Here is a 27,394-nt window from a genome sequence, read left to right on the forward strand (position 1 = left end):
ATATATCCTCTTGTCACGCATGCGCATACCAAACAGAAGAGAACAGGCACATGCACATCAAAGGCGGTGGCGCAAGAAGTCAAATTCGGCATCTAGTAATGAGACAGAAGGCTCACTTATACACATATCTCTATTCTTCTCGATAATGAAGGCCTCAAGAGCGAGCCTGGAAGAGGCGTTGCCGCTCCTGCCCAGCATAGTAGTCGCAGAAAATCGAGCGTCACCACCACACGCGCTAACATGAGCCACCAAATGAGCGCCCTTATCCTGCTTTTTCTTTAGCTTTTGCGCATGTTGCCTTAAACGGTCATTCACGCAACGCTCGGTTTGTCCAATGTAGAGCTGCCCGCAAGGGTGCAAGGGATTTGCGTATGCAACCCCTCTGGAGCACTCAACAAAGGGCTTCTCATGCCTCGTGCGGCAGCCCCTCCTGGTCTCACAGTAAACTCGAGAGCACAGCTTCGCAAGCTTGACGGGCGCAGAAAAAAACCCAGAGAAATACCATGACGGTTAGCAACCTCTTTAAGGTTGTGTGACACCTTGTGCACGTAGGGAATAACCTCTGGTCTTACCTTCGGTCGTTTGACCTCTGCTCTCGCCCTTCGTGCCTTTACTTTTACTTTTACTCTCGCCCTTCGTGCTTTTACTTTTGTTGCTTGTTGTGTGTATTCTTCATTAACTCTAGTGTGCTAACTTCTTTCGCGGCTATTGACTATACGTTTACAGCCACAAAATGAAAAAAAAGAAAAGAAAAGAAAAGACAGCCACGAAATGGCCACGAAATGCCGCGAAGTGAAAACCAAAACTATGGCATGATCAAAACTGCACCGTGGCAAAATGGAGACGAATTGTCTAGAAACATGAAGAATCGATGTCCTTTTCATCACTAGATTGCGGCGCCGCGTGCTAGTCTCAAAACATCTATCTTCGCAGTGCTTGTCTGGCGCCATACCCCGTTTGGCGTTCTGCGGTGGCGGTATGAGACGACGCATCACTTTCCCTTATACCGTCGCCGTTTCTCATCTTTAAGGGAAAATATTTTGGTATTGTAGTTTCACCGGCGCGGATTGAGCCTTTTCAACTTATGACGTCAATTTTTTGTGGAAGCCTCCTCTCTTGAACGCAGTCAGTGGGATGTTTGCTCTGCCATCAAGGAATCCTTTTAGCCCAAGTAGTAGTAGTATTTGGGGTTTTACGTGCCAAAACCACTTTCTGATTATGAGGCACGCCGTAGTGGGGGACTCCGGAAATTTTGACCACCTGGGGTTCTTTAACGTGCACCTAAATCTAAGCACACGGGTGTTTTCGCATTTCGCCCCCATCGAAATGCGGCCGCCGTGGCCGGGATACGATCCCGCGACCTCGTGCTCAGCAGCCCAACACCATAGCCACTGAGCAACCACGGCGGGTCCTTTTAGCCCAAGTCGCCCATAGTGTGTTCCTGTTAGGGGAACTTGTTTCGAATTGAATTCGTCGCTAAATGCTTAGTGCTTTACGTTAGATCCCGTTTCCTTCAACATTTTGCCCGAATTATTCCTTTGATTTCCAGATATGACCGAATTCAATCCGATTATTGGCCTTTATCCTCCATGCTCCTCCCGCGCCATTAAAGAAAGAAAGAAAAGTAAATGGAACCAAGCCGAACAAAATTATCTTTTTTTCTTTCCAGCTTCCCGTTACTCTCGCAATCATCTCTAAATTTTCACTGGGCGCTTGTTTGACGGTTTGCAGCATGCAAACGAATGTTTATAAGGCGACGTAGAACCGCTCTTACTCAAAACAACAAGAAAAGAACAGGAAGTGAGAACGTGCCAAAATAATAATAAAGAAATGGCGCGTGTGCAATTTTCTTTTTGTTTCGTTTCCATACAAATAAAGAAGCGCTACGGCACAATATACAGTGGGATAGTTTTTTTCTTATTATTATTAACACCTGATACTGCGGAGATGTTTGCCTTGTTGGCTGCTGCTCTTTCTTTCCTGAGAACATATATATATATATATATATATATATATGAAAAAAAAAGAACACGCCTGCACCGAAAAGAAAACAAAGGTAACAATAACGAAAAAGTCAGTCAGGTGACGTACATGCAGTAAAACAATTCAGCACAGCAGTCGGCAGTACCAGGTTTGGTGTACGGGTGCGACATCATCAAAAATAGCCTGTTCAGCGTTCGCCTCCTACGAACCTTCCTCTTCGCATTCCTCACTTTTTTTTTTCCTTCGGCGCCTGCGTAGCTCGGGTAGCGGTGTCGCTATATAGGAGAACGTCATCAGTATGCCCGCCGCGCCCCGCAAAGCTCAATGTAGAAGCGGATCCAGCCCGGATTGTAGATCTGGTACAAAAAAAAAAGAAAAAGAAAAAAAGAGAAGAGAAAAAGAACACGTATCGCGGCTTGCCCTGTCCTTGCGGTGTAGTGATTCGCCTCCAGAATTCGATGCGCGCTTTTGTAACGAACACTGCCGCTGGAAAATAACTGGGCGGCTCTGCAGGAATCGGTGCCGCGTCGCTGTATAGGGTGGGGGAGCCATCGCAGGTGGTCGTAACAGAATTTTCGACGTAATTCGACGTAATGCGCAGAAAGTAGCAAACGGATAGGCAGTATAATAGGATTCAAAGGGCTCGAGCTTTAGTAAAACAAATATATATAAAAGCCTACCGATTGAGCTTTCGCAGAGACGTGGATCGGTTTCGAAAATGGAAGCCTTCTTTGCCTACTCGTCCCCGGGCTCTTGTGATACTGCGTGCCGAAATTTCTCGCCGAATAACCGACTTATGTAGGATTGAATATTTATCGACAAAGTAGCTGTCAGTAATCGAACTGCAGATCTGCGTAATAAAACTATAAAGCAACGTACAAAACTTGCGGGTGCAACGTCGCCTCATACGCGCCTATCTAACGCTCTAGCACATAGTATTCAGCCGACATTTTAGATTTTATCACATTTCTTATATTTGGCCTACCCAATTCTTGGGCTACTCGATGGACTTGTGCCACCGGGGGCGTGGCCTTTCTTGGCCAATTCCCCAGTTTGGGTAAGCGCCTTTCTGACAGGAAGGGTACGGATTAATTGTTAAGCGCGTCGTGCTTTGAGCAAACGTCTCTCGTCACCATTCTTGCCTCGACAAGCGACGTGCGTGGCCTCGGTTCTCGTGACATCGCTATGTAGACATCTCGCATTTGCGCCTGATTTGGTGTTTGCATTTCGGCATAGCGTGTGAGCTGCGTAGAGAATAAACAGAAAAAAATACAGCTGTGCGAGAGTAAGTTGTGACCTTCCCGGTGGACAAACATTGTGTATGGGTTCACCAAAGAAACTGACCGAGATTGTCTCGCATCGCCTTTAGTTGCAAAGCATTTAGTTAGGTGCTTCGCCGAGGCTTCACTTTACACGTCCCTCGGTTCCGCATAGATATTTTTTTGGTTTTTCTTTCATAAAGAGATACGAATCACCGGCGGCAACAGCAACCGCAAGTTAATCAATGACCGCAGACATAACCATAACCAGAAACTGCAACCTCATGGCATCAGTGTACAGAGCGTTTAGTAAAGCGGTCGGCCGTAGCAGTGCTCCGAAGTGAACTCGCGTAGCGTTGGGTGCGCCGAGGGATCAATGGGACTGCAGCTCACTTAATTTCCGTGGTTTTATTGCAAAGCATTCTTTGCGAAACCTCCCGGCCATTCCTGACCGTGCTGCTGCTGCTGCCTTGGCGAACAGCTCGTACTTTGAAAAGTTACGTGCTAGATTGGGGGATCGGTCCCCCATCACAACAGCCCGTTGCCCTAACTGTCAGATCCCAACGGCGCGTATACTTCTATCGTGCCAGCACCGACTGGCTCTTCGAGATGACCGCCGCACGTCAAAGAATATCAATGAATCAAAACGTCACAGGAAGCGAAATCAAATTCAGCTCGATGTCAAAAAATAAAGGAAATAAAGTTTATCTAAGTTCCAATGCAGGCGTGCTCCCAGTGCTTTGAATCTAGGTCGCACGTCTCCAAAAAAAATTAATAAAAAACATTCCCCACAGTACATATACAACGCTTTCTTCGCACTGTCTGGAAGAGACCAAGGTCAGAGAACATCCACCGAGGAAAGCGCATATCTCGCCAGCACTTCTAAAGCTTCACTCACAGTTCTCGCCACTGCCGGGCATTTGTACAACACCGATATGCTTTCTCGGTGTTGATAATGATAAAGATAATTTCTTTCACCGTAAGCCCACGTTGAGGGTTCAGCGTGCCAACTGTTAAGTGGGCAGTATTCGGTGAAGGCAAATCCCAGCTGCAATCGGTGAAACGCAGTTTCCACGTTACGCTGTAAGTTAATAAACAGGTCTGAGTTTATTTCAAGGTATACTTCGGGGAAGGGCTTGGCCAACTCTCGGCCTTGTTGCATAATTATTAGACCGTCAACGAAGTCCGCGGATGTGGATGGCTCGGCCGGCCTTATTACAGACCTCCTCCTGCCTTCGTAATAATCAGGTCTCCTTATTATAATCCTTATCTCGAACACCGCACTGCGTCTTTTTTGTCTTTCGGGAAAGCGGCCTTGAGTGGATAATGTGCGAGACTGCCGAACATGGGCGCTGACTTCACCGCACTTCGTTTTATTCTAACTTCATGCCGATAGTAGTCTCACCTTGCCGACATCTCATGCGCTCCGAAGTGTACGCGCAAGGGTGTGGCCGTGCTCTTGATTCAAGGTGTTGACCATCGGACCTGTATGTGGGTCAAGGGCTTTCACTGACGACAAAGAGACTATCAGGAAGCGCCGACAGCTGGTGAAATCGCCGCCCTCATTAGCCTCGCATGTTGCTTAAATAGGCACTAAACAGCGGCTTTTAAACGAGAAAGGTCGAAAATTGAGTTTGTTGGCGCATTACGAGAATACTTGGGAACAGCCTGAAAAGGCCACAGACAAGAATGGACAACACAAGGTGCTGACTAACCGCAAGTATTATTTGAAAGTCCCCGTTTTGAAAGTCTCTGATTGAAAGTCCCCTATCTACTCAACCATTACACAGTGAACACCGCGTTTAGTATGCATAATTTCTTTTTATAACGTGAACGGCCCCAGTGATCCGGTTTCTTACGCGCCATTTTGCAGGGAGGGTTACCGTGTAACAATGTCTCTGTCTAAGAGAAAAAGAAAAGAAGAAAAGAAAGAAACCCTGAAGCGACCCTCAAGTACTCAAGTAGAGCCTTCGTCTCCCTTCTTTCCCATTACTGGGGCTCAACATTATGTAAGACGCAGGAGATGACGCTTGCATCGTGTCGGAGAGCTAAAAGGGCGATTTGCTAGAAGAGCAAGAAGTCGAGGACGAGAAAATGAGCCCCGCACGAGCCTCCGTCTCGCGGGTGGATTAGTATTTTCCGTCCTTTTTTATGATAAAAAAAAAACAGAAGAAATGCTCGCGTGAATACGCAAGAAACCGAGAAGGATTTCCTTAATGGGAATTTTTTTTTGCCTTAGATATCGCGCTGCTGTTTAAGGTGAAAACAAAAATCAGAAAGCCGCGCGCCATTTGGCTGCGTCTGCTTATTATTATATTTTTTCATTCTCTATTTTTCGGGAATTATTCAAACGAGATGAAGAAAAAAAGGAACAATAAAATCCGCAAATCCGAGCGCTTGAATATGGAATGCTATCAACCACCGACTGGCAGGGGGTAAAATCGACAGCAGACGTACAAAGGTAAAAATAAAAATAAAAAGAGACCAGAAAGTGGACAAGAGAGAACGTACACGCAGCGGTGCGATGAAGGTATGCAGGATGGAGGTTTTATGACCACGATTCTAGCAAAGCGGTCACGCGGCAGGGCGGAGATTTATGGCGGCGGGAACGGGAGAGGAGGCGGAGGGGGGTGGGTGGAGAGTGCGACGCGGGGCCTTCGAGGAGCACCAGGCCGAGGGAAAGTGTCGCCACGACGCTGTGCGGCCCATCACTCCTCGCACGAAGCGCCCGCGTTTGCGCGAAGCAAAACGCTGCCGCGCGCGGGGGGATCACTCACACCCTCGCCGGCAAATCTCCGCTCTCGCAACCGGGGTGATGATGTCGCGCGCGCCATTTTAGCTCCAGCGGTGCACCGAGCGTACGCGACACTGTGCGCGACGCGTCGCTCTGTTGTTGCGGTCGGTTGACTTTGTGCGCGCAATGAATATACCGTGCAGAGAGAAATATCGGTGCGCAATCCTGTAGTGCGCAATGGCTGTGACCACGTTGCACGCGTTTTCGACTTATCTTCGGCGCGGGTGGTGCCGGCCCTCTGTTGGTACGCTAACTGCACCGGATTTGTTTTTGTAACAAATAAAGTTGATTAATCGGTGCGGGCGTCTCCGTGTTCATTACGCTGTCCGTGACGACTGGGCTCTTCACCCAAAACAAAATGAATGAATGAATGAATGAATGAATGAATGAATGAATGAATGAATTTCTTCACAACCTTATGCATTACGTAAAACAAACGTGTCCCACAATAACTTACACGTCATGATGCGCACTCAGCCCATCACAAATGCACGGATTGTCTCGCCACGTAAAAATGGTCGCGTCGACACCGGACCGAAACTGCGCGAGAACAGCGATGATTGTCCGAGCCTGACAGAGCAGTTCAATGCTTCGCATGTGCGCGTTCGTTAACGACACCGTACACACACGCTTTGCATGGCTACAGCCACACAGGTCCTTAGCATGCCTGGCGGAAGTGGACGATCGCGACAGCACGACCGACATGAAAAACGTGTGCGCCCGTCGCCGTGTTTCAGCGCGCACCCTATGCGGAGGTTTAGAGCGCGTGGTTGTGACCGCAGGGGACGTTCAGCATTGTTCGGTTTCGAATACCAGCCACATTCCCGTGGGCTGCCGGACTCAGTAGCGCCAATGTCCAGATACGTTAAATTCAGCCGAAAACTTTCCGAAGCCTTACGCTATGGGTAACCAGCGCCGAAACTTCGCCTGCCAACAGCAGCGCCGTAACATTGCGTAGCGAGCGGACGAAACAGTTTTCAGTAGCACATGCTGCGATTTCGTGTCAGCAAATCTCTTGATGCACGTGTGTCCAGCCTCTGCACCTGAATGGGCACAGGCGTGCTAGAACGTGGGAGGACGGGCTTACTATCGGCGTCATATTAAGCGCGAACAACGGTGCGCGTTGCTGAAGCATAACAAGGATAACAAGGTGTAGTGCGCGCGGTGTAGTCGTTACCACTGACAGGCACGCACATCCGGTTTGAGCGCACAGTGCGATGATGCTCCTTACATACAGCGATATCTTTAAATGCATAATCATTTCAGTGCCTGGCTAACGAGGAACAACGTCCGTCCTATCGTCCCTCTGTCCGTACGTAAGACAATTGCTTTCATGATAAATCCGCAGCAGCGAGCGAATTGGCCCTCGTGCTGCCTATCGCTTCACCGCGATCTAAGCGGCGAGAACACAGCGTGCACGAAGCTACCAGCACTCGCCGCACTGTGTCGCCATCGCAGGTTGCTTTGAAGAGAGAGGCCCGCGCGGCCGCAAAATGCGCCGCCGCCGCCGGAGTACGGTTGGTCACGGTGGATAATAGTTCGACGTGGATGGATAAAGCACTAAAGAGCGATAACGGCTTATAATGATCGCAACGTCATCAGCGCACCTGGTGCCGCCACCTGCAGTATTTTGCTTGCTTCATCAGTCCACCTAGCGCTGCCATTTCGCAGCATTTCATGTCGCCGCAGCACAGTCGTTTATACTGTTCGGATCGAGTTTCGTAACATTGATAATGACACCGGGCTGCTGTGGAGGTGAGCAAGCGGCACGATGCTTACGCATACTTAGACAACTCCCAGAGGAGCTTCTGCGTGAATTTTTGTTTCTCCTCTGGGCCTCTGTTATTTGAAAGCGAGAAAGGATAATGGCGCAGTAATGATGACGACGCTTACCGTACCACGCGCACCGCTGTTCGCGTTTCATTTGACGCCGATAGCACGTATGGTTTCGCCGTGATGTGCTATAATACTCGCCACTATACTGCGGTATTTTAGCTTCTGTGTTCTTTGATTAATCTTTTCTCGCTTTAAAATAAAAGAGAACCAGAACAGAAACGAAAAGGGGCAGCATCATCTCGCAGTGCGGTCAAACCGGATGTGCACGCCTGTCAATGGTGATCCGCTGTTTGCGCTACCTTTGACGCCGATAGCACCTCGAAAAGTACTTGGCCATGAACAGAGCTTGACTAGACGCATCGCGCTAACGTATATGTTTATACAGCCGCGCGCCTGCTATTGTTCAAACCGTCGTGCCATTTCCTTGACCTCCCTACCGGACGACGTACGCATACTTCAGTTGCGTCTCCAAGCTGCCGTTGCCCTTCCTCGCCAACGCTGGTTTCTTCATGACCAGCTAATAGCAACATTGCGGTGTGAAATCCTGCTACTTCATATGGAAACCTGCAAACATTGGTGCCAACGCACGACGAAATCTGTCCTGCCACGCTCCGTAGTCTGTGTAACGGTATGACAGGTCTCTGGCAAGTCTAGCGTAGCCACCTCATTTCTCAAAGTCAGCCTCTGGGGCTCAGTCACATATTCGAAATCACCGCGGTAACTAAGTCTATCTAGGTCTGCTGCTATGTGCGATGTCCCGGGTTCGTCTCCTGGCCGCGGCGACCGCTACTCGGGGGGGAGGGGGGTTGGAATGTAAGCGTACCGCGCTTTGGTCGTGTACTAAACAACCATGGATGTTCGAAATTAATCTAGGGCCTCCAACTACGATGTCTCTCGTCATCCGTGTGCTGCCATATGGGACATCAAACATGACAAAAGAAAAGTTGGACAGGAGGCGAACTTCTTTTACAGTTTCCACTGGCTCCTCCGTATTCTCCTTTCAAGCTGTGCCTATGTCTTTCAGCGTCCTTAAACGTGTCCTTCCATCCATTCTAGCGACTACTACTTCTTGGACGGGGTGCGTGGCGACGTCTTCGCAGCTGCCTTCGGGTTGGCCGCGTCTCCCGATCGCTACCCTGCTCACGCAATCGTCGCGGCTTGTCGCGATTGTACCTTTTTTTCCTTGTTGCATGGCTTAATGAAGCTTTTCGTTGCATAAAATCCGGTGTTGGCGTCTTGCATCAGACGTCGTTTAGCGAAAACTCATCCCGAACCACCACCACGCAGGCCCTCTGCATGGCGCAGAGGTGTTACTGAACTGACTGAATGCCCAAAGTGAGATGCGCCAGAAAAATTGCGAGGTACAACCTAAACACAACCTACAGACGTGGTAGAGTCGGACTGTAATTTGAATATACCAGAAAAAATAATTATCTCACGCGGAAACTGAACTCCTTGTCCTGCGTTCCTACCATTCATAAAGCGGCGCGCTGGACTCGGTTCCTCGCAACACCACCCAGATGGCGCTCGCCTCCGCGCATCCGCGGTCCACGTAAGAGGCCGCATTTCTACCACAAAGCTCGCTCGCTCGCCTTCGTGTCTGGCGTTCGCCGCCATCGTTTCCAGGAAAACATTATGGTTACACAAGCTGCAGTTGCCGGGAAGCGTGAGAAGCACTCAGAGATCTGTGAATGCTATCGCGTTCCACTCTTAAAGGCGAAGCTTAACAGTCCTCCAACGTTTTTTTGCCTAACTTTCCGGCCGTCTCCCTTTCTTTCCTCGTTAACGACTTCGGCGTCTCTTTGGATTTTGTGAAGTCTAGGGCAAACCATTCCGGTCTCTGCTTAGACAAGATGGCGCGGAGAGCAATGCCCCAGGAAAAAAAAAAGGTAAGAAAGAATGAAGGTCACAGAGCAAAAATCAGGTGTAACGGAAGTTTCGGACGTGTTCTCAGTTTCTTAACTACAAATCTGCTAATAAATTTGGTGCTGGACACAGGAAATGCTGTGCGAGGCCTTCTATATATGCAAACCCACCCGTTCAGCTTTTAAACGTAACGCTGTTTTACTGCATACCTTCCCGGCAGGAGGGCCCACGTTTAACCCGTTCGCGTAGAGACCGGTAAGAGTGCTTCCTTATGGCGAAGTGGTTATATATATAGCTCGAGAACCAGTGCCCAAAAAGAGAAAAGTGCGTATATAACGCGGCGGGTCACCACGGCCATCAAGATGCACGGTCTCACCTGACCCATCCTGACCTGACGGGGTGCTATCGATGCGTCTAGGTCTAAGCGGCCTCAGTACTACGCCGTCGTCTTCGACCGGGTTATTGAGAGCGAACGAGTGCGATAAACGCGCCGATAAAGAAGCCGGTAAAACGTTCGAAGTTGAAGGCGGGAAAAGCACCACATTAGAGGCTCTTCATAACTTCGTTAATCTCTTTTTTAACGACATTCGACATGATACGGCTTTCGTTTTCACATACGCTGCCGAAGTGAACGGACATATAGCCGGAAGTATTCTTTTAGGGTCAGGAAAAAAAAAAGAAAGTAACGTGGCTGCTTTCAAGCTCTAGGGACGTATATTTCCCGGCCCTCAATTCGGGGTCAATTCAACCTCGAGGTCTGTCGCTCATGGCTGCACGCGTTCGATATCGATTCCATAGCGTTCTCTATAAATCGCACGACTGATCACACCGGGAACACCGTGCTAAAGTTTCTTTAGCGCCGGGCCAACCGTTCGCCGCGGTCCCGAACACAAAAGGCGCGGAAGGTTGCTATCCGCGAACGGACTCATATTTTAGAGGGGGAAAAAAAAAAGCGATGTTCCAAACCGAGAAAGACGAGAAAGGAAGAATGAAAGAAATGGAAGCCACTGGTCGTGAAAAGAAGAATCCCAAGTGGCTATCGTGTCCAGCGGCGTCCAGGGGCACGGGCGCGCACACACGACTCACAGGCACACGGAGGCAAGCAGTGTTCCACACTCACTTGTTCATGGCAGCGAGAGAGCGCGCACGATGGGGGAGCTTGGCGGAGGAGCGGCGGATCAGCGACGGTCGGCGGAGCAGACTGGCACGGCTGGCGAGCCGGAGGATGCGCAGCGGTACTTGTGCTGCCAGCCTTGACCCTGGCCTTCGACGCTGGCTTTCAAGAGCGCGCGCGCCGCTGGACGCGAGAGGGGGGACCCCTCCGCCACCGCGTAACTATAACACCCTCGCGGTGGTGGCCATCGCCGCGGACGTCATCGACCGCTGGCGTGGACGCGCGCTCAGAGGACGTCCTCCTCGTCGTGGCCGACGACGTGGTCTCCTTAATCCTTTGTCGCCCCCTCTCCGTGCCGCCCTTGTCGGAAACGCGGTCTCCCTCGCTCGCACAGCGCGAGGGTGACCACTATTACGCGATCCGGGGAGAGGAGTCGCTCCGTCTGGTCGAGACGTATGCGCGCCAGCTTGCACGCGTAACGGTGCCCGTACAGCCGCTTGCATGCGCGAGGCTGCAAGCACGCGCTAGGAAGTGAATGCGTGCGGACCGACGACACCCACCGTCTTTTTTTGACAGCGTCGTTCCCCGCTTTGCGCGGTTTGCGGAAGTCACGTGCCCGGAATGCGCATACGTTACGCATAAATTATGATATCCTTGTCTTTCGGTTCTCTCTTCACCGGGGCTGCGGGAGTCTATGTCAAGAGTTTACGGAGTAACCTACTATATCTGCAGTCAAGAGTTTCGCGGCAGCCCGTTGTGTCAAGAGTTTCCTCGTGGAGTCTTGGTCGTCAAGTAAGAACAAACGACACTGGTCATAACGGCACTGCTCACAACTGAACGACTTCAGTAGTCGTTCGGAAGCACTTTGGCTTTCAGTTTCTTAGTCTTTCAGTTTCAGTTTCAGAGTAGCGCCTCTTTTTTCCTTGTTTGGCAGCTAGGACGCCATGATGAACCCGTACGAACTAACCCAAGTTTCAGTTTCTCATCAAGAGTTTCTCTTTGTACTGCTTCTCCATGAACGTCGTCTGCCGGTCATACGCTCGGAGGGTTTGCCTTCAGTATTGTTATATGAGACATCGTAGAAGCTGTCGTGGTCCAGTTAACCATCGTATGACATACATCACAGGTGGAAGTAGAGTCGCACTTCTCCAAGGGAAGAATATACCGACGCAGTTTTCAGTGACGTGTATATACTCTTTTTCACATTGAAACGCTGTTACGATCTAACGGCTGATCGACTAACCGTACGACACGCACCTTGGAGGCCAGCGGATGTCTTGCGCAGGCTTACCCGCATGCATTGTTCTTTTTTTCGTGTGAATCACGCATGTTGGCGTCATTTGGGCAAATATTTTCAATGCTGGCCTTAGTGTTTTCGCGTCGGTGTTGTCTTCTACAGTTGAGTGAAAAAACACCGCACGATGCGCGCTCTTCGCTTGTCCTCCAGTAAGCTTCCTGCGTAGCCGGATGCACATTTAAGCTCGCCAATCCGCGCCTAGTGCTAGCGCATTCCCGATGGGAAACGCACACACGTCATTACTGTGACATCCCCTTATTGATATATCCCGTGGAGCGTTTCAGCTCCGGAACAGGACGTGATGAGAAAGGGACGTGTGGCTTCTAATAATTTTCATTCTTAGCAAAACGGTCATCCTATACCTTTGCAAAACGGCAGGGAACGGTGGATAAACATTTTTCTCAGTTGGGGTTGTTCTCTTCCAAGTGCTTTGCGCATGTTTGCAAGGTTCTCGACGAGCAGTGCCATTTTGGTTGCACATGGCTTCCTTGGAGAGCACATGGCTGGTGCTAATCGGTATAAGAATAGATAAAAAGCAAAAGGTTGATCCTCATTGGTAAAAGGTAAATTCTCAGACAGGGTGGACGAAAAAAACAACAACCAAAAGGTCGCAGTCCCTTGCGGCACACGCAGCACAGTCTCAGTATAAACTGGCAGAGCTCTAGAGGGGCTTCGCGGCAGTTTCTGTGCGTCGTTTTCACGAGAACGATGTGGGACTGTCCGCCCGGCGTCGCGACGATGAGCTGCGGCTTGCCCTGCACTCTGCACAGCGGTCTGCTGAGCCAGAAGTTGCCTGGTTGCAGCCGCGCGCGTAGCTCCACAATTCGCTTCTCCAGCCGCACCTTGCGAATAGGTGCCATAACGTGTAACGAAGAGTAAACGCAGGTATCACAAATCCAGACTACGCGGCGCACATTTCGCGTCCATTGACCCGTGGCGCGACACGACGCTGTTGTTGATGAACGCAATTCATTGGCATCCACTTTGAAGTGATGCGGTAACAAAGAGTCACCTAGCCGGCCTGAGTTAACCAGGTATACACGCAGCATGCAACTGCTACATGTCGGCACACCTGGTGGAATGCAACGCAACTGCGATGTAAAGTTTGCACGTATCGACGGTATACGCTGCGCGCATGTCACATCGCGTGACAAATGGAAAGATACAGTGCTAATGATGATAATGATGTATTCGCATTCCCTTTGAAACGGGACGATTACAAATTGTCACCTAGCCTACTCGATTTAATCAGGTGTACCATACATGTTTTTCATTACAGGAACTTTTAATGCGAAACCATTTTATGCCCATTACGCGAAAATCCGGCGTTGTCGTCGGCGCCGTGGCCGAAAGAATGGCACCAAAATGGTCGACAAGTAAAAACACGTAAAAAATGCTCGGATCGACGTCACATTTGTCAGGCAGGTTTCTGCAAACAAAGTAAGTTAATGGAACTGAAAGAAAATTTGCTACATTTCGGTCTGGGTGGGAATCCAGCCCGGTACTCCGGTGTGCGAGACGAGCATGCTTGCCCGGCGCCACGGAGGCTACACGGTTATGGTTGACTAAAGTTGCGCCTAGTGCCTGCGTCATTGTACACGTCACGTAACTGCCTTCGTCACTGCCTCCGTCACTGCTTCCCACGTGCCACTTGCTCTTCGGATTTCATCGGTGCCGTGTCTATTGCGCACCCGCCGTGGTTGCTCAGTGGCTATGGTGTTGGGCTGCAGAGTACGAGGTCGCGGGATCGCATCCCGGCCATGGCGGCCGCATTTCGATGGGGGCGAAATGCGAAAGCACCCGTGTACTTAATTTAGGTCCACGTTAAAGAACCCCAGGTGGTCGACAGTTTCGGAGTCCTCCACTACGGCGTGCCTCATAGTCAAAAAGTGGTCTTGGCACGTTAAACCCCATAATTTATTTTATTTTTTGTCTCCTGCGACGCCCTCCGCAGCGTCTACCTGAGCGGCATCTGTGAAACGTGGTCGCCCACGGAAGCACGACTGCCCACGCAAGCTTACGTGTGGGATGTGAGAATGCGTTCGCATTCTCACACGTGAGCAGTCTTAAGTGTCCCTGCCGTACTTTTTTGTATACATCTCCCTAAGCGTCTTTTTCTTCCTCAAACCTTCTCTATCTACCTTGTATCGCTACCTATGTAACGGCTACATGGCGCGCCGCAAGGTGCAATCATATGCAGCTGCAATGCAAACTGCGCACGTATCGATGCCACGCGGCACGCACGTCGCACCACGTGTCTCCTCAAGTGCTAGGACGCGTTTACAGGGCTTGTTTCTGCTGCAAGCGAGCAAGCGCTGGCGTGGCTCAACATCCAAGTTAAGTTTTTGTGAAAAAGTTTTTCCTGTCACAGTGAACAAATAATGTTTGGAAAATCGAACAACCAGAAAAGCAATAGCAAATAAACCTCACACATGAAATGAACCCCCTTAAACAAGGTCTAGAACAGAAATACGAAGACACCACCAATTCTGGCAGAACATGAACCAGGTTAACCTGCAAAAATGCTCGTAATACCGGATGAGAGCTATCCTCCCTGTCGCACATACAGATGCACCAAACGTATAGCCCTCCAGCATTCACTGTTCGAAAAATGTTTACGCGTCTTATAGGTTCAAAGCTGGAAGACCATAGAGGATGTTGAAAAATCCTTCTGAAAATGTTGTAAAGCCTTGCACAGTGAAGAACCGGAAAGACATAGAACGCTTTGGTTGCCAAAAACATGTTGCAGGCTTCTGCTCTTTTATCGATTAGTATACATCAGATTACTAAGGCATGATGTACTCGTAAAAGTGCGCGAAATGCGAGTTCCCTCTTCTCCGAAAGTTTTAATTTGCAAATTACACGCTTAAACCTTACCAGTTAGATATTTTTGTTTCGTTAATTAAATGCCACCTTTGTGACGTGCCTGAAACTATTGAACACTGTTTTATTGATTGTAAAGATGCTATCTTATTCTGGGATGCCCTCTATTGAAATTTGCAAAAATCTTCGGATCTAAATTCTCACAGTACCCGATATATCTTGTTCCGTGTGATGATGTACCATTCGATATGTTTTGACTGATAGGCCTGCATAGCCTATAGAAAGCTCGTATGCAAGACAGAAATGCATAAAGAATAACTACCTCAACATTGCATTTCGCTGAAATGATTGCGCGTTTAAAGGACATTTACGATCAAGAAGAGTGTCAGCCAGATTTATGTAGAATTTTGATTACGCATTTAACTTCTCCTTTCAAGTTTAGTTGTGATGGAAGATGTTGCTTCCTGTACATACATAATTTCATTCATTGTAATAAATACCATGTTTAAAAAAAAACTGATGGCTCAGTGGTAGAGTAGCTGACTCCAGCGCGACGGGCCCGGATTCGATTGCGGTGCACATGACATGACAAGAACTTTATTTGAGTCCTAACGGACTGAGATCTTGGGGAGCCAAAACCGAAGGCTCCCGGAGATTAAGTCGGTGTCTCCGCCCACGATGGGACCGGGAGATCAAGTCCCGCCGCAATGTCGTGGGCCCTCTGGACAGCCTGGAGTTGAATGTGGAGATTGCTGCTCTTGAGAGATTCCTGCCATTGTTCTTTCGTGATGGGTGGAGAGGCGTTAAGGGCTGGGCACAGCCAGAGCATGTGGTCAAAAGAGCATGAGTCATGACCACATTTGGGACACGACCGTGAGTGTTCAGGATCTATCTTGTTAAGGATCGAGGAGTGGGATACGAACGGGTTTGCAGGAGTCTGAGTGTGGTAGCCTGAGGTTGGTTCAATTTGGGGTGAGTGGGTGGAAATGTCCTCCTGCCTAGTCGATAATGGGAAACAATTTCGTGGAAAGTACGTAATGGATCTTTGTGGATGTTGACATCGTTCCAAGCCTGCCTACCCGCGACAGCGCGGTGCGTGAAATCGCACGCTCTCCGGTGGGCCTGCTCGTTAGGATTACATCCAAGCGGGTTAATTGAGCTATCTAGATGGGCTGGGAATCACGAGATTTGGTATCCTCCTTCGCTGCTTTCTCTAGTGCTTTGAAGTGCTTTAATCACAATACTGTTCGCCTGTTCAGATATGATTGCGCACCAGAAGGATCTAACCGCCGTGCGCGAGTCCGAGAAGGCGATAGCGGGAAACTTTGAGCTGTGAAAAGCCAGAGCGATCGCCGCTTCCTCCGCCACATGGGCAAACTTCGTATAAACAGGGGCTGCATTGACAAGGTTTCCCCCCGCGTCTACCACCGAGACAGCGAACTTATCCCCACTTTCATATCTGGCAGCATCGACAAAGAGGGCATCTAGTTTCTGCTGATTGATCTTTTTAAGGATGGACTTGGCTCTCGCGAATCTTCTACCCTTGTTACGCACTGGGTGGATGTTTCGCGGGACAGGGTCAACCATGATGCGACTTCTGGGTTCCCGGGTCAAGCTAACTTTGGTCGCCGGTTCATGTCTGGGTTGGATTCCCGCTTCTTCTAAAATCTTAATCCCTGGCTTAGTGCATGAAAGTCTCATTATCTGAGCCGCTGTGTGAGCTTCTATTAGCTCATCGATAGTGTTATGGAGTCCTAGCTTCAGCAGCTTCTCAGTGCTTGTGGACTGCAGAAGGCCGAGCACGCGCTTGTGGCCGATTCTGATTAGGGGGTCGAGCTTGGCCTTTTCCGCTTTAGCCCAATTAGGGCACGGCGCGATGTAGATGACATGACTCAGGAAGAATGCCTGATAAGCTCTGAGCAAATTGTCCTCTTTGAGACCGCCTCTTCGATTTGAGACGCGGGCTACAAGTCTTAGGACATTACTAGCCTGTCCAGTGAGCCTTTTGAGGGCCGTCGAGTTACAGTCCTTGGCATCAATGAGGAGACCTAGAATTTTGACCGAGCCCACCCTCGGTATGGGATGCCCATTTTTAGCTCGAATTTCTATCGGCAGAGTTTCCAGAGGCGCAAGATTTCTGACCCCCTGTCTTGACTGGGAACTGGTTTTTTCTCAATCCCGGCTATAGCCGCGACGGACAACATCGACAACAGGAACGGCTATTGGAATGAGCCCGTAACAGCTTACGTTGTAAAACAATGTTATCAGGGTTTCTGCTGTGCTAGATGACGCAATAGGACGCCGTCATCACAAAGGCACTTGCACAAATGCTTGACCGCATGCAAAAAAACATCAGTACTTACTCTGTGATAACTGTAACATTTCGCCCAATGTCCAATCTAGAACAAGTATACTTAACTGTGCCACACTGACTTGATAAAAAGATTGTGCTTTAATCGTCCGTTTCTTTTTTGGACGATGTTTTATAGCTTAGAAAAGGCGTAGAGCTTCGTGGAATGACAATCTTATGAACTCTGCCCAATTTCGCCGCGATAGAGATACTTTACAGTGATAATTCCAGGTTAGCTAAATTTATTCTAGCTATCATGCAACTGTTTCGTGACGTCTGTCGCGGTTATCATCATCACTATATGTTGGCAGAAAAAAAAACGTCTAAAAAACGTTTGTCCTCGCTGCAGACTCTTTCCCAAATTGTCAGCCTTAGTGTCATAGTGTTGGAGCAGTCGTCACAGTGCCGTCAAACTGCCACTGCTGCTAATGATTGCGAGCTAGTTAAATTAATGGGGCTCGAAATATCAGAGGACGTTCTAAATGTGAAGAAATGAGAACATTGGAGCATGGCTGCGGGCATATGTGCTTGTACTGTCTTTCACTTTCATTTGCAAAATTACGTTATTAGGGAGTCATAGCTGTTTACAACGTACCTGGCGTTACGTCTACATGTCTTCACGCGGATGAGCGAAAAAAGAAATGAAAGAAAGAAGTTGTGCAGACGAAGAAGTGAAGTACAATCCCCGCTATTGTACTTTTTTGTTGCGCCTAGTACGTCGAAGTTTGCAGCAGCGAAAGAAGGTTTTCGATGAATTATTTACGGACACTATTGGATTCGTCGCTTTAAATTCGGAAAACCTCTGCCATACTTCACTGTGGTCTTGTGTATACCTATCGTCCTTCGTGAACAGAGAAGCGTTGTCGCAATTTGCATACTGCCACCGCAGCTGTGACAAAGCGCAGCTGCTCCGCCTGATGCGACGAATGTCGCTCGAGGCGAGAAACGAAAAAGAAAAAAAGAGAAAGAAAGAGAAATTCTTTCCAACACCTCGTTACTTTTCGCGCTGTCTTCCATCAATTCTTGGCCATTCCCGCTTGCTAGGTGTGACCACCAAGGTCAGCGATGACCGCAATAACAACGAGCCAGGTCCTTGAAAGAACGGGCACACGCCACGGCCGATCCGCCGCAGTGTCTATAAATAAAGATGGCTACGCGGTGGCCTGTACTGCGGCCTCCGTATTTGACGACCCGGTGAGCCGCCGCACCTTTACCGACAACGGCGCTGTGTTTGAGACTCACAGGAGACAATGCTTGCTTTCGGGGGAGCAGTTGCTGGCCCAGCCCGCTCGGGTTCATCAAGATGCAGTCCTTGGAAGGGTTGACCTCAGCTGCGCGTTCTCTCTGCTGAAGTTCTCTACTGCGTCTGTCGCTGTCGCTTCGAGGTGCGTACCGGGACGACTTGAAGTTATAAATGAGCAATAAATTAATAGCAGATATCGATAACGGAAGCATAAAGAAGAACAATAAATAAAGAACTAAAGAAATAAAGTTCCGACCGGACTCATTTACGATGAAAGAATTTAAAGAATTTTTGATGCGATTCATTCATCTTTTTTAACGAAAATTTTTTATTTCTTGAAGCTAAACATTTCGACAGAATTGCCTGTCTGGTTGGGAAATTGATTAGGACTTGAGACTGACTCCAACCAAATAACTGAATTTTATTAGCCCGAGGTTTCGGAGCCCATTCGGCTCCTTCTTCAGGGGGGTTGTTCTTCGGGGGTGGCGGTGTGCCGCTTTTAAAGCATCTTTTTTGAAGAAAGGAGGGGGGGGGGGAACACGGGAGGTGGGGAGACACTTCACAGACGGAAAGGTGGGGGGGAACAAAAGGAAAGGGGGGGTGTGTTGTTGAGCGCTTCCATGGTGCTGGGATGACCGGTGCTGGGGGGAGTGCTCGCGACGGTGCCCTTGATGGGGGGGGGGTTACAGGGTCGCGCCGACGTTCTGTGTTGGTGAAACAAGCGGGAGTCTATCTGGCTGCGCGTCCTTTTCTTCTTTTCGTCAGGTCGCCAAGGCCATGGACATACACCGAGGGTAGGTTGCCCTTCACGCGGTTTAAGTTATTCCCCGTATTCTGAATGTGCCATGACTCCAGTAGTAGTCTCTTTCGCCAGTTCGTTTCTGTTTGAAGGATTTCAGTTTCCTTGAAAGCGATTTTGTGGTCGGCGACTTCAGAGTGTTCAGCGACGGCGCTGCGAATACGGTTGAATGTCCTGACGTCGTTCTCGTGCTGTCTGATCCTTTCTTTTAGATTTTTGGTTTCCCCGATGTACGACGCCGGACAGTCGGCACAACTGATTTTGTAGACGACGCCGCTATCTTCATTTCCAATCCGACCATCCGGCAAACCACAAGGCATCTGTTGTAAATTCTTTATTCAAACGAGCCGAAACTCATTCCTCATCGGAATCGGATCTAAAGAAAGAAAAGAGAACGGTTCTCAACGAACTTAAGAGGAATGGCTACACAGATGACTTCATTAGAAAAACAACCAGACAACAAAAAAGAAGAAGCAAAATGCGGGACCTTCAGCCGTCGACTTCTCCGCAACCCCAGAAGCAAGTGTCCATCCCGTACATCAGAGGTACCAGCGAAGCGCTCAGCCGAATATTAAAAAAAGAAGGCCTCAAAGTGGCGCACAAACCAATAAACACTTTCAATATCCTCCTCCCTAAACCAAAAGATCGTCCACCTAAAGAAAAAGCTCAAGGCGTCGTCTACAAAATCAGTTGTGCCGACTGTCCGGCGTCGTACATCGGGGAAACCAAAAATCTAAAAGAAAGGATCAGACAGCACGAGAACGACGTCAGGACATTCAACCGTATTCGCAGCGCCGTCGCTGAACACTCTGAAGTCGCCGACCACAAAATCGCTTTCAAGGAAACTGAAATCCTTCAAACAGAAACGAACTGGCGAAAGAGACTACTACTGGAGTCATGGCACATTCAGAATACGGGGAATAACTTAAACCGCGTGAAGGGCAACCTACCCTCGGTGTATGTCCATGGCCTTGGCGACCTGACGAAAAGAAGAAAAGGACGCGCAGCCAGATAGACTCCCGCTTGTTTCACCAACACAGAACGTCGGCGCGACCCTGTAACCCCCCCCCCCCCATCAAGGGCACCGTCGCGAGCACTCCCCCCAGCAGCGGTCATCCCAGCACCATGGAAGCGCTCAACAACACACCCCCCCTTTCCTTTTGTTTCCCCCCACCTTTCCGTCTGTGAAGTGTCTCCCCACCTCCCGTGTTCCCCCCCCTCCTTTCTTCAAAAAAGATGCTTTAAAAGCGGCACACCGCCACCCCCGAAGAACAACCCCCCTGAAGAAGGAGCCGAATGGGCTCCGAAACGTCGGGCTAATAAAATTCAGTTATTTGGTTGGAGTCAGTCTCAAGTCCTAATTTTTTATTTCGGTTTAGAGTATACACTGCAGATTGAGGAAGATTGGGCTAAAGGTGTTTTGCAACACCTGACAAAGGCCCAGCCTGCCTTCGGTAGTTCAAGCACATGCGGTTGCAGCGTAAGGTTTACAAAAATGTTACACAATGTTTGCAAAGTCACTAAGTGGAATTCAAGCATTTTCAGTGTCACACGTAGTAGTAACAACAAATAGAAACATATAATGTACGAAGCTAAAAGACATTTCATCAATGCAAGTCATTACGTAGCATGCAAAGCAGTGGTTTAAAAAAATCAGTCATTGGTAGATGGAAAACATTCATTATAGGCATTGTGAGCGCAACGCATGACTGACTTTCATCTTCATCTCTACATATCATCATCCATTGTGCATCTTCATCTGTATATATCATCACCAGCCGCACAGTTTAAATTTTGTCTGAATTTATTATTTTCAGTGACTCAAAGATTCCCAATAGAGCTTAATTTATTCTCATTTAATGTTGATTTAATTAATTTGTTGACTCATATAATCATTTTTCACAAATCACACGATTCTTGGCCAATCCCCCATAGTGGTGTGGGTCACTTTCGAAGGCAAGCGAGCTTGATCCTCGTGGTGGCAGGACGAGCTCGGCTGGAGTAAAGCGGTTCCTTATAAGTGGTGGAAGGTGCTTCTCGTTCCCCACGACCTCTCGCACGTTCTCACGGGAGCTCCGCTCGGGTCCCCGCATAACACCACCGGCCATGCTCGCTCCAGCGAATCCAGGCACGGCCGACGCCGCCGCTCCATTGGAGCCTTCGCCATCCGTCGTGACCATCAACAGCCACCAGGACGACCCGCAAGCCTTCGCTGGTCTAGGAGGGAATGACGTCGAGGACTGGCTCCGAGACTAAGACCGCGTAAGTGACTTCAACGAATGGGATAGTTCACAGAAGTTGCGGAGCGTGCAGTTCTACCTGCCCGATGTCACGAAAACCTAGTTTTGGAACCATGAACCAGATCTTGCTGACGGGGCGAGGTTCACGCGGAAGCTTCGGCAGATTTTGGGCGCTCCCGCTGTTCGCGCTGAGGTCGCAGCTCGGTAAGGGCATCGAATTATCTGAGAAATCATTCACCTCGTACGCTAAGGATGTGCTTGCATTGTGCAAGCCTGTGAACGCCAGCATGTCCCATAGGAACCGAATACGCCACATTAATAATTGCATAAACACCGTCGCCTTCAACGCCCTTACTACGCAAAATCCTGCTACCATCCAGGATGCAATCACTACTTGCCAGCGACTTGCGGAGCTCCAGTCCCTTTGGCTATGCCCCAATACGTCGGACATTCGTCTCGCCTCGGTCATGGACTTGCGCACGCTGATCCGCGACATCGTCCGTGAAGTGCTTCATGGGCGGTGCTCTTCCTGCGCTTCGCGAAGTACCGTCCCTCTTTCACCGACCGGCTTGCGTGACATCATTCGGCAAGAGATCACGTCCGCTTCGCGTCTACCGAGCTCAAACGGCCCCTGCATTCATCAAGTACCAACGTATGCCAACGTTGCGGCGCTCTCACCAGCCATCACCGTCCCTTCACCTGCACCAGGAGACCACCCTCCAGTGGCTTCGTTGTCACCGCCAGTGCGTGTGCAGCGCTACTACTCCGCTTCACGTCCTGCCAGACCCATTTGCTACTGCTGTGGCTATCGAGGACACACTCCCGATTTTGTCGAAGGCGTCAACTGGATGAGCAACGTGGCTACGCTCCCGAGGAACGTACAGGCGTCCGTCCCGCAATGGGCTGTCGACGCAAGTCGTGCCGCTCCTCTTATCACCGGTCACCTCGTTGCTGCCCTACTGATATGCCTGTGAATTCTCGTGAATCTCGGGCAGGTCGCCTTCTCCACGTCGTCGTTCGGTGTCGCCTCTCCAACCCACTTCTCATGTCGCGAACGCCCTCTAAGAAAACTCCCCGATGAAATTTTAGGAGAGGAAACTCCATCCACTGGACAGCCTACAATGCCTTGGGGGCGACCATCGAACTTGTTGTCAATGTTTGTAGAAGACGTACAACGGATGATAATACGTAGAGATGATGAAGATAAAAGTCAGGCATGTGTTGCGCTCACAATATAGAAATCATAACAAGGTCACTGAAGAAAACACGACAAGGTTTACGATACTGATTTACATTTCTTCTAATAGCAAACTGTGTAGAAGATTTGAAGGAAGGTCATCGTTTGAATGTTACCTAAATATAAAATCGATTTCTGGATGAGCGTTTAAGCTACGAGTTATAACAACCGAAAGTTTATGGCCATAATGCGTTCGTGTCGTATCATACTTATAGTGTTTATGTCGAAAATCGTAGGATGTGGTAACATTTATTTACTTTGTTCAAAAGTTTATCATTTCTCACTATGTATATTAATTGATAATTTCTTTGGATATGTTTGTGAAATGTTCAGCAGGCTGTGTTTTAAAAGTAAACCTTTCGTACTTTCAAGAAGTGAGAGATTTTCAATAACACGTACAGCTTTTTTTTTGTAGTATGGAAACATCATTGCGTTAGTTTCCGTAGTGGTTCCCCATAGTAGTGTGGGAAATTGAGAATAAACAAGCCACAGTTTTACTCGAAAGGGTAATGCATAACGAAATTTGTTAATTATGCCTATACAACGAGCTACTTTAGCGGGTAAATAATTTATGTGTTCTGACCACAAAATCTCATCTTCAGAACACATAAATTATTTACCCGCTAAAGTAGCTCGTTGTATAGGCATAATTAACAAATTTCGTTATGCATTACCCTTTCGAGTAAAACTGTGGCTTGTTTATTCTCAATTTCCCACACTACTATGGGGAACCACTACGGAAACTAACGCAATGATGTTTCCATACTACAAAAAAAAATTATGTGTTCTGACCACAAAATCTCATCTTCTATGGGGGCGAAATGCGAAAACACCCGTGTGCTTAGATTTAGGTGCACGTTAAAGAACCCCAGGTGGTCAAAATTTCCGGAGTCCTCCACTACGGCGTGCCTCATAATCAGAAAGTGGTTTTGGCACGTAAAATATTATTATAATAAAATCTCATCTTGAAATACAACGCCAAGAAATTTGATTTTTGATTAGCGCGCAAGGTAGTGCGATGTTTCACGTAGAAATCATTGTGAATTATTTTATTCTTTGGTCTGAAGATTAGATACCTTGTTTTGTTAACATTTATTTGCAAGTGGTTTGCTTTTAGCCATGTGGCGAGTTCAGATAGCCGTGCATTCGCTGTATGCTGTAATTCTGGACAATGCTGTCCAGCGAGAAAAAAAATCGTGTCGTGAGCATAAATTACAATATCCTTAGTACCCTGCGTGTTAACTTTGTCGTTGATGTGTATTAAGATAGAACGGGACCTAGTATAGACCCTTGAGCTACGCCTGTTGAGATTATTTCCGTGTCCGATTTGAAATGATTTACAGTTGTGTTTTGTAGCTGGTTATATATTCAGAAGGGGGAGGAAAGAGAAAAGAAGAAGGCAGGGAGGTTAACCAGAATAACGTCCGGTTGCCTACCCTACACCGGGGGAATGGGAAAGGGAAAGCAAAGATCACAGGGAGAGAGAGGAGGGAAGGAAAGAAGGAAATTGCGGCAAGTTCGCTGACGCGTGTGGTTTTACAAAAATTGCCTTAATAGTCACAGGTGGTCGCACAAACCCGTCGTCCTTAAGAAACACAAAAGTGCCTTCACCGCTTTATGGGCCGACGGGCGATGGGGGCGGTGTTCCAGCAGCACCTGCACAGAAAGCGGCCGATTGTCCAGTTTTTGGAAAGCTTTGGCAAGTTCTTGTCTCTCTAGGGCATATCTTGGACAGTGGCACAGCAGGTGGTCGATGTTTTCTTCGGTGCCACAGACCTCGCATGCTGCACTGTCAGTCACTCCAACTAATGTAGAGTATGCCTTTGTGAAGGCCACTCCTAACCAAAGGCGACAGAGAAAGTTACTAAGTCTAACGCTACTGCTCTTATACCGTAATACCTCAACTTTCTTTTTAGTATGTCGTGTGCTACCAAATCAAAAGCTTTACTCAAAAGCAAAAGCAAAATCAAAAGCAAAGGCGGTGGCGGCGCTGGGCCTCTGCTCGGGCAGCTCGTTTAGCAGCAGCGGCAGACGAAGGACTTCCACCGGTTGCCTCACTCATGGCTCAGCAAGAACTGGCCGAGAATAAACTATTTAGATAGGCAAACGGATAGCATTATAATATAAACCGTCTGTGAGCCTCGGACGATCCCTCTCGTGCGGAACATTTCGCACCAGCCGCCGCAAACGGAGCGTAGCTTGGCGCAACTGCCGCGCTTATCGGGAGGTCGCGGGAGGCCGCGCGTAGGCGCGTAGGATTGCTGCGCGGCGAAGATGTGGCAGCGACTGACTGACGCCACTGACGCTGCTAGCGAGTAAACTGAAGGTGGCTCTGCGTTTCGGCTTGGGAAGCGCGCACCGTGATCCGCTGATACCGAGCCGGCGCTTTAGCAACCGGAGAACACCGCGCGCTCTCGCGCGGTCGCCGCCACGGAGGAGGGGGAGGGGTACACGCAGTGGCAAACGGCGGCGGATATGCGTTTCGGCTTGGGCAGCAGCACATCCTCGACATCAGCCACCACCGCGCCGGCGCTCTGATTTTCAACGCACAAGGGTGGCATTGGAGAAGGAGCGAAGAGAGCAAGGCTCGCACCGTGCGCGAGAGATGGCGCCAGGAGCGCGCGCGACTAAAGCAGCGCGCTGGCCCCGGCTACGGAGCTGGTTACGGCGAGGGACGACGGCGAGACGACGGCGACGCGAAACGCAGGAAGAAGGTTCTTTAAAATGTCTCCGGCGTTGCGTGCAATGAAGCCCGCGCCACGTATGTGCAGATAATGTCATCTTAATACATAAAAAAACGCGTCTTGCCCGGACTTCGCGCTGTTGCCGCTAGATGGCCTTGCATGTCAATAGGGGAAGGACAACAGAGGATCCAGGTTGCGGACACACTTGACATATAACGCGTATCGGCGGTGGCAATGCCGTGTGTCACCACATTGCTTCAATGATAATCAGACTAACTTCGACATTCATCGTGACATGGGTTCTGCCGGAATTTCGCTCATCGGTATTAAACTGCGCAAAAAACTTTTTGTATATCTTATAACACCATATGTTATAATACTACACGAGGTCTTTAAAGGAATAAATTGCTGTGATGTGAATGCTTCAACTCATATGAGTTCTTGAGAGCTCGAATGTGGATCGGGTAATTGAGAAATACAGAGAGAGAGAGAGAGAGAGAGAGAGAGAGAGAGAGAGGAGAAAGTCACCATTGTAATTTAAATTTACGCTTCCGTATTCACGTATCTTCCAGAGACCTTTAAAACGCCCAGCTACACAATATCCTCTTCGAGTCGGTTCTCATTACCTATTGGCATGCCGAGAACCTGAAAAACATTTCATTAGATAACACCAGAGAGTTTTAGAATAGCGTTTGCAAAAAAGGTAAACGCATTCCGTACGCAAAGAAATAGCGTTGTCGTCACATGGCACGCATCGTAAGCTATTCGGTTCCCATGGTTTACGTACTCTATCACACGTTATTTAGCGAGGTTAACGCACTTATGTAATGTTTACGAACGTTAAGAAATGGCGTTGTGAAACGTGGCGGCATCCATGGCTCCCCTCAATGTGCATCCTTATGACGGTTACGCTCTCGGCATCGTTGATCGCCAGTAACTGTTTAAATGAGCTTTTGCTTCCTCTAAACTCACCTTAAATGTTGGTTATGAGCGCAAAGCGCGCACAATTACTGAGATAGCTCTGCGATTCCGGCGTCCGTCGGCCTAACGAGGCGCGTCGGCATACAAACGACAGGATGGTTGCTCATGCATTGTCTTGGCTTGGATATGTTTGGCACGAGGTACCAGATGACACCCTGTCTTCTAACGGCTTCCTTACATTTGCGTTTCCCATGCGTCAAACTGAAAGTCTTGAAGGGAAGTGCGCCGTAACGTCCAACAACTATGCTCGCGTTTAACGTACGTAAGACGAGTGACGCTATTCTAAAACTCTCTATTAGAGAGTTTTACCATTGGAGACTCAAGTGGTTTGAGGAGCCAAGGAAACCGCGGCTCGCAAGTGCGCATGTGCAGAACCTAAGCCAGTCTTGGTGTCTTGCATTTGCGTTGACCCAATATAGCCAAATATCGAAAACTAGCGAGCGTCCCCAAGACGTCGTCGGTAGCCCTCGCGGGCGACGAGAAGTTCAGCAGGCGATGCGGCGCGGGACTTGCGAGAGCAGTGTTTTTCGGACCGCAGACATTCAACAAGTGTGGAAATTCACACAAGTTTTCCCTGCCCGTCTGGGCGAATGAAACGTTTACAGTCAGCGCCCAAAAATGCAACCTTCGTTTGCAGTTTTCCAGACGGTTGTAAAACTGGAGAACATAACAAGAAGGCTTGCCACAGGCTTGCCGCCTTGTCCTCCGCGGTTAAGAAAAGTTGGCGTACACGATGCTGGTGATAACGCGACGTGCCTTGACGGTGAAACAAGGCGAAGAGAAATCTGGACACAATGCGAGCTTACGCAAACGTTGGCAGGCTAAGTGAAAATTTTTTTTTTTTGCAGCAGTAGCGACACCGCCTTCTGCGATGCAGCTGGGGCAGCA

General features: G+C 49.0%; 1 protein-coding gene across 6 annotated transcripts in view; it reads right to left on the reverse strand.

The window, feature by feature from the left end:
• Nucleotides 1-27,394, reverse strand: part of LOC135908656 (salivary peroxidase/catechol oxidase-like) — a 131,591-nt gene that overhangs the window by 58,305 nt on the left and 45,892 nt on the right. The window contains exons 2-3 of one of the 6 annotated variants that reach the window (XM_070541194.1): nucleotides 24,453-24,497; nucleotides 18,565-18,723 (exon numbers count right to left, since the gene is read on the reverse strand). The exons of 1 other annotated variant lie outside the window; for it this stretch is intronic. Coding sequence is in view for 1 of the 5 variants with exons in the window: in XM_070541193.1 (XP_070397294.1) it covers nucleotides 10,859-10,866 (8 nt within the window). In the remaining 4 variants the exon portion in view is untranslated. Of the gene's footprint in view, nucleotides 1-2,663; nucleotides 2,756-10,858; nucleotides 10,956-18,564; nucleotides 18,724-24,452; nucleotides 24,498-27,394 lie in introns of those variants that run through there. 4 more of the 6 variants (XM_070541200.1, XM_070541196.1, XM_070541193.1 and 1 more) reach the window with 4 other exon arrangements.

This window comes from Dermacentor albipictus, chromosome 6 (assembly GCF_038994185.2).
Source record: "Dermacentor albipictus isolate Rhodes 1998 colony chromosome 6, USDA_Dalb.pri_finalv2, whole genome shotgun sequence".
Taxonomy (NCBI): Eukaryota; Metazoa; Arthropoda; class Arachnida; order Ixodida; family Ixodidae; genus Dermacentor; species Dermacentor albipictus.